General features: G+C 51.2%; 1 protein-coding gene across 1 annotated transcript in view; it reads right to left on the reverse strand.

The window, feature by feature from the left end:
• CLUH (clustered mitochondria homolog) overlaps nucleotides 1–7,456 on the reverse strand; it is a 52,707-nt gene extending 45,251 nt beyond the window's left edge. The window contains exons 1-4 of the mRNA XM_060259481.1: nucleotides 7,266–7,456; nucleotides 3,303–3,474; nucleotides 2,384–2,527; nucleotides 552–679 (exon numbers count right to left, since the gene is read on the reverse strand). Coding sequence (XP_060115464.1) covers nucleotides 552–679; nucleotides 2,384–2,527; nucleotides 3,303–3,474; nucleotides 7,266–7,442 — 621 coding nt within the window. The 5' untranslated portion in view covers nucleotides 7,443–7,456. The remainder of the gene's footprint in view (nucleotides 1–551; nucleotides 680–2,383; nucleotides 2,528–3,302; nucleotides 3,475–7,265) is intronic.
• Between the last annotated feature and the right edge of the window lie 363 nt (nucleotides 7,457–7,819).

Here is a 7,819-nt window from a genome sequence, read left to right on the forward strand (position 1 = left end):
TCTGAGACTGCAGAAGAGACGGGAAACCAGAGACACATCCAGGATGCAGGATGATTCCATCACTTTGATCAAAGCCAACCAACCAGCAAGAGAAGACCAGCCTGGGCCAGTCAACTATCTAAGTGCAGAGCAAAAACGCTAGACAACCACTCAGGAGGACAATAAACCTCAAATATGCAGAAAAATTGAGTTACTGATGTCTCTCCCCCCCATGGTAACCTGTGACATCTGTACATGCACAGAATTTATCAACAAAACTGTTTGAGCAAAGCAGGGAATTGGGCTATTAGATAAAGAAAGGGACTCCCCTGTTGCTCTACAGAAATCTAGTTGTCAAACTGATCTGGCTTCAGCTTTCCTTTCCCCTCCATTCAACTGTAAGTTTAAGAGCACCCTCTGCCTCTTTGTCTTGATGCCAGATGTTTTGGGAGACAATGGCCAGGGGTAAGCAGTGCAGCCCCCTGGTGCTTGGGACAGGCCAAGGATGACCTGCAAGGGGTGGGTGGCCTTTGGCCAGCTTCCCCACTCCACACGCCGGTTATGATTTCTACCTTCCAGTCCCTGTTCTGAGGCTGGAGGGGACAGAGAGGTCTCTCTTTGCCCCCGGGCAGGATATGCTCTGGAGGGGTGCAGTCAATCTGCTCCATTTCAGTTCCTCTCTTCTTCCGCTTGCCACTGTCTAGAACAAAACACAGAGGGACAGAAAAAGTGGAATCAGCGTTACCAAGGGATGGATAACACGCCCCCCCCCCCCCACCCTGCAGTCTGCTGATCTGCTGCTGCCAAGTCCAACCAGATGTGGTTCACCTTCTGATGCCTGGGCTGTCACATGGGGTTTCATATAGCTGGCTGCTTCATTTCTGAAAACCCCTACACACGGAAAGCAAGCATATCAAGCTACAATTCTTGATATACTAGTTTTCTATGTGCGGAGGTGAGAAGCACTCAGTCCTGAGAAACCCATTCAGTCTGAAGCGGTGCTAAGCCCTAAGGACTTGGTTATTGTCCCCAAGAAGTTTTCCTTTTTGGCAACTTTTATGCTTTGGGGGAAGACTTGATGCAAGTGCATTTGATGCACAGAAATCACAGCACCCACTTTTTGTGAGTACAACGAAAAGCGCAGGACAGTGAGAGGAATTTTCTCTTACTGTCCTGGTCCTCAAAGCCTTGGCAGGCCCCTCCGAAGGCACAGGCTCTTGGCCTCTGCCCGCTGCCCGCAGCCCCAGCCCAGCCCCTCCTCTGTCTCCCATGTGACTCAATGGCCTGGAGGCACGGAGCCAGTCAAGACCCCGGGAGCATGTTCACTTTCTTTCCTGCCTTCATCTCCCACGGGAACATTCTTCTCTTTTCCATTTTATGCCCAAAAGTTAATAGGTAAGAACAGGAGTGATTCATGCAGACCAGAAGCTCTCAAGTCAGAGTGTCCTTCTAACCAGAGTGCATTTCTAGCCATTTAGCCTGTTTTATCCTTGCTTGCTGTAGGGCATTCAAAGCCAGGGTCCCTCCCTGACAAATGGGCTGCCCAGTAAGAAAAAGACCCCTCCTCAAGTCAGTGTTTCTAACTGCTTTTGCTTTCCTATTGTTCTCCTGAGGGCCGGCGTGGCGTAGTGGGGGAAAGTGGCGGCCTCGGATCTGGCGTGATCAACCAGGTTCAATTCCCCGTCTCCCACCCCACGAAACCTGCTGGGTGACCCCGGGCCAGCCACGTTCTCTCAGCCCCACCTACCTCACAGGGTGCTTGTTGTGGGGAGAGGAGGGGGAAGTGGTTGTGACATGCTTTGAGGCTCCTATCGGCGGCGAAAGGCGGGAAACAAGTGCCAACCCTTCTTCACAAAGGACAGCCAGTTTGGTGTAGTGGTTAAGCGTGCAGACTCTTATCTGGGAGAACCGGGTTTGATTCCCCACTCCTCCACTTGCACCTGCTGGCATGGCCTTGGGTCAGCCATAGCTCTGGCAGAGGTTGTCCTTGGAAGGGCAGCTACTATGAGAGCCCTCTCCATTCCCACCCACCTCACAAGGTGTCTGTTGTGGGGGAGGAAGGGAAAGAAGATTGTAAGCCGCTCTGAGACTCTTTGGAGCGGAGGGCGGGATATAAATCCAATATCATCATCATCTTCTTCGTCTTGTAAACCTGTATCTGAGTCTATATCAACCATCAAAGTCATGGAAGAATCAATATCACATCAGCAAGACATCTAACACAGCATGCGGTTAGTGCCGTCCAACGGTTGCCAGGACAACTTATATCACAAAGGAACCCGTGGGCACCATGAGAAGAAGAGGGCACTTGGAGCAGCGACTTAAGAGACAGACCAGGAGTGTTAACACAACTAAAACCATCGAGTAGGTTTCATCCTTCTACAAGGCCAATTTTCTCACATACCTCCGAGATCTCCTTCAGTGAAGATGCTGAGGAATGACAGTGAGTTACAGTCAACGCCATTGAAAGCATCTGATGGATCCAGGCTCTTCAGAAGGTCCCGAATGTGACGGACGTGTATCCTGGCCTCTCGGACTGTGTATGGCTCTGTGGTGGAGGGGAGGTAAGGAGCATACAGGAAAATCTTGTGCATCGTGTGGATGCACCAAGGACCACCGTCTCATGACTGGGACTGGGTCCAGCACCCCAAGGAGGCCCACTCTTGTCCAAGTGAGAGGTGACAGGACCACCATCTTCAAGTACTTGAAGGGCTGTCCTATAGAGGGTGGGGTGGAATTGTCTTCTGTGGCCCCGGAAGGTAGGACCAGAACCAATGGGTTGCAGTTAAATCAAAAGAGTTTCCGGCTCAACATTAGGAAGAACTTCCTGGCAATTAGAGAGATTCCTCAGTAAAATAGGCTTACTCAGGAGGAGGTGGGCTCTCCTTCCTTGGAGGTTTTTAAACAGAGGCTAGCTGGTCATCTGACAGCAATAAAGATCCTGTGAATTTAGGGGGAGGTGCTTGCGGGTTTCCTGCATTGTGCAGGGGGCTGGACTAGATGCCCCTGGAGGTCCCTTCCAACTCTATGATTCTAAGTATCTGCAAGCCCTGAAACACATGAAGCTGCTTCCTGCCTTGTCTGGTCTACTTTGACAGGCAACGTCCAGGCAGAAAAAGGCCTGCCAACAGAGAGGCCTAGCAGGCAACAGCCAGTGCTCTACCCCAAGGCCGTGATCCCTGCCCCAGATCCCATCTCACTCTTTCCCCAGAATCTAACATGCCTGCATCTTCAATAGCAGTGTCTTGTTCTCCTTGAACAGCTTCCATTCACAGGCTTGGCTGATGTTTCAACCCACCAGATTTTCATCATTTTAAGTTTACCTTCAACAACTTTCAGTAAGGAGCCCTCTTGCAAGCCTTCAATGGTCTTCAGCTCAGCAAAGTTATCCAGGACGTTGCCATCCAGCTGCAGAGAAAAGCATGTCCGGTGGCAGGTGTCCTCACGGTCCATCAAAACCTGGTGGATCTCCTGGACCATCTCTTGGGGGGAGACCTTAAGGATAGGGGAGAGGGGAAGCAGGACACAAACTTATGTTTCCCACCAACTCACATGGCTTTGATTTGATTTATTTGACTTGCTAGGAATAATGCCCTTTGTGAAGAGAAATACAATGGGTTCTATAAAGAGGCTTTGGGTGAGTGCCCCCCAACCCTTGCTGTCTTCCGACCCACTCATCCAAGTGGAGACCCATTCATTCCCCCCAATCTCGGTGCCTTTCCACCCACCCAAGGCAGCCATTTTCAGTAGGGGAATTGATCTGACTTCAGCTTTCCATCTGCTCCCCCCTCCCTGCAGTGTCTACCTAGGAAAAGTACATTCTTTCTCCACAGGGTGAATCAAAGCAGCTCACATCATTCTCCTCTCTGCCTTTGGATCTGCACAACAACCCTGTGAGGTTGAAAGTCTGTCATTGGTCTAAAATCACAGTGTGGACCAAAGCAGGAGGGAAGCAACCTCAACAGAGTATAATGAACAGAGTCCACCCTGCAAAGCAGCCATTTTCTCCAAGGGAAGTGATCTCTGCCATCTGGAGAGCAGTTGCAATTCTGAGTGATCTCCAGCCCAAACCTGGAAAGTGGCAACAATGGTTCCCCAGGAGGAAGTGACTGGTTTGGAGGGTGGAGTCTATGGCATTGTACCTGTCTGAGGTCCCACCCCTCCTCAAACATTCCCAGGCTCCACTCCTCAAATCTCCAGGAATTTCCCCACCTGGAGTTGGCAATCATATCTCCAGACAACAGATCTCTCTCCCTCTGGAGAAAATAACTGCTTTGGAGGGTGCACTATGGCATTCTATTCAGCTGAGGCCTCTTCCTTTACTGACAGAAGCAACCTTGGTTGCCTAGCAACAGCCTCCGGCTAGCAGCTTCCCCAGGAGCCCAATCCTCATCTGTCCTGGGGTGAGACTGAGGGGAGGATGGAATGAGAGGAAAGAGGCTGCAGCCATAACCTCTGAGGAAACACTTCCAGCGAGGCCAGGCCTTGCCACCTAGTCACATTGCAGCAGTGGCAGCTCCTTGGCTATTTCAGTGGCCTTCAGAGGCTGTGTGCTAGGAGGCTGTCTGAGTGGGTTGCTGGTGGGGCGGCAGACATCTGTTGCTGGCAGTGGCCATGATGCCTTTCGTGAGGCCACAATACAGTGGCAGCCCTTTCTGAGACTGGTTGACAGAGAGGACTCAGAGAAGCGTCGGAGATGTAACTGTCTCTGAAGTAAGCCTGTTTTGGCAGTTCGTTCAACATTCCTGAGCCTGTAGTAGGCGGGGGCAGGGGAGTCAGGCTGACTGATAATAATAATAATGGGCCAATGGTTTACAGAATACATGGAATGCATCCCTCAGTCAATGACTGCTTTATTCTGCTGTGGTTAGACCTCACTTTGTGTTCAATTTTGGGCACCTCAATTTAAGAAGGATATAGAAAAGATGGAATGTGTTCAGAGGAGGGCAATGAAGACGGTGAGGGAGACTAAGTCATATGAGGAAAGGCTGAAGAGCTGGGCATGTTTAGTCTGGAGAGGAGATGACTGAGAGGTGATACGATCACCATCTTCAAGTACCTGAAGGTCTGCCATACAGAGGATGGTGCAGAGTTGTTTTCTGTGATACTAGAAAGTTGGACCAGAACCAATGGGTTGAAACGAAATCAAAAGTTTTTGGATAAACATTAGAAAGACCTTCATTACAGTTAAGAGTGTTTTCTCAGTGGAACAGGCTCCCTCGAGAGGTGGTGGGCTCTCCTTCTTTGGAGGCTGTTGAACAAGAGGGCAGGAAGGGCTGCATCGTCTGGGTCAAAAAACCTGCTTCCAATCCCCAGCCCTAGAGGCCAGGCTCATGACAACTAGAGCCAGGGCCTTTTCTGTAGTAGCCCCTCACTGGTGGAATGAGCTCCCTGGGGAGGTCAGGGCCCTGCGAGAGCTCATACAATACCGCAGGGCCTGTAAGACAGCGCTCTTCCACCAGGCATTTGCAATTTAGATCGCTGGCTACTACAGTCTCTGAAAATATCTGGACCACCTCTTGCAATCTGCTTTATATAGAACATCTATTCTGGACCATTAAGATCTGCTTTACAGAGAACACCTAGTTGGAATAGCAAGATTTAAGATCATAGCACCTGAAATGTCACATTTCTATGTTTGAAATTGTTTTATTGTTTTTATGTTTTATTCTATGTCTATCCTCATGTAGATGCAGGAGCATGTGAGCCACCCTGAGCCTGCCTCGGCAGGGAGGGATGAAATAAACAAACAAACAAACCAGTACTTCGTTCTCGTGGCCCAGGGAATTGGGGATCACCAGTTTGGGGCCAGTCTGGCCAGGGATCCTGGAGGTTTTTTTGCCACCTTCTGGGTGTGGAGCAGGGGTCACTGCGTGTGTGTGTGGGGGGGGGGAGGTACTTGTGAATTTCCTGCATTGTGCAGGGTTTTGGACCTGGAGGTCCCTTCCAATACTATGATTCTAAATAATCCCTCTCCCCTGCAGTTCTGTGGTGCATTCCATCTCCCCAGAGCCTGGCAAGCAGGATGCAGTTGGCAAGAGCTCTCCCAGGAGGGACTCCTCCCATCAGCCCCTACATTCCAACACAACCCCCTGGCCATTGCAGTACTGTCACACACAGAGGCTGGGCTTCAGGCTCCTTCAGACCCCGGTTTTCCTCACAGGGGTCTCTTCTCTCTTGCTGTTTCCACAGGTGAATTATAAAGAAGTCCCCACGTCTGAAGAACTAGGATGTCAAGGAGAAGGCATCTAGCTCAGAAAGTCAGCCCACCGTGGAGAGCACCAGGTGCAAAGTTTGAGGGAATTGTTTGGGTTTGGCTCTGTGGATGCATTCTGCCAAACAACCTCCACTTGCCCTGGGAAGGGCAGGGCCACGCTCCAAGCCTCAGAGGGACCCTGTGCTGGTTGACCGTACCGGAAAGAGGGACTGGTGCCCTCTTCGTAAACTTGCTGGGGAGCTCTCCGCTTGCCAATCCTTTTAAAAGGAATGAATGAATGAAACAAACAAAGGTCTTTCAGACTCATCAGCTTAAGTTTCCCCTCCTGCATCCAGCTTATTGTGAGCCACCCTAGAACCAGGACACCTGTGCTCATCAAAGCCTCTTGTACAACCAGTGGGGGTGCGGGAATATTGGAGAGCAGCCCCCCCCCCCCCATTCCGTTGTCCTCCTTATGAAACTTTTCTTTTACAGATGAGACCTTTCCAAAACTCCCCCACCAGCATGCCTGAGAGGAGCGCTGGCCAGGGAATTTATTAATTCGCCTAACTTTTTCTTTGCCTTTCTCCTCAAAGCCGCTGACATCATCCTCTTCTCCTCACAATCATCACTCGGAGAGTGTGCACCCGGCAGCTTCCACAGCAGTGGGGGGGGGGGGGGGTCTCTCAGCTCCTGGTCCAGCACTGCAACCACTACTCCACACTGGCTCAGAGGGTCTCTCTGATCAGCCCAGGATGCCGTGTCTTGTACTTAAATTTCCCTGTTTATGCAAACTGGCCATGTCGGTGCCCCCTGGGAGGAAAATGAAAGCCTCACAAAGCCTCACCTCACATCCTGGACCAGGGCCAGACTGCAGCTGGCACCCCTCCCCCCCAATCCTATGAAATCCTGGGCCAGACTGCAGCACACACACAGGTGAGACCCTGTTCAACATCATGAGAACATGAGCAGGATACACCATGGGGAACAGGCACGAGAAAGTGTCATTGCAAATTGGCACTTGCTGATACAGGCTCAACTCCCCAAGGGGCTGGGTGAAAAAACCGTGGGGACTCCCCAAGACACTCACTTGCAACGGAAAGGGTTCTATTCCCGGAGCGTGGATCTTCACGGTGAAGCCCGTGTCCTGGATTACGATAACCTCTTGGTCGTTGCCTTCTTCTGTGTGGTCAGGCTCTGCGTGGCCATTCTGCTGGGGGGCCTCCTCGTGGCTCTCGTGCGCACAGTCGCCATTGGCCAGACCCATGCTGGAGGAATGCTCCTCTGGTGGAGAATGGGAAGTTCACATATTTGTTAAATTCCTGGATGCTGGGGAAGTCTGGCAGTTGAGGCTAAGCACTGCCAACTGCAGCTGTACACACAACACTGGTCTCTCCCAAGCTGCTTGACATGGCATAAGCAGGGCTGCTTCCTCCTTTTCTCTAAACAGCACCCCAAAATGGAGCAGACAGAAATTTCACTTGCCTGAACTGAGCCAGTCACGGGGGGGGGGGGGGGGGGGCGGGACTGACAGCAAGGACTCTGCCAGCTTTGTGATTCACAACCACCACCTCCTCCTCTTCCACATAGTCCAAAAACAAGAGGAAAGGACGATAGGCTTTTTCAATGCAGCCATTTCTCAAG

The sequence above is a fragment of the Heteronotia binoei genome, chromosome 18, assembly GCF_032191835.1.
Source record: "Heteronotia binoei isolate CCM8104 ecotype False Entrance Well chromosome 18, APGP_CSIRO_Hbin_v1, whole genome shotgun sequence".
Taxonomy (NCBI): domain Eukaryota; kingdom Metazoa; phylum Chordata; class Lepidosauria; order Squamata; family Gekkonidae; genus Heteronotia; species Heteronotia binoei.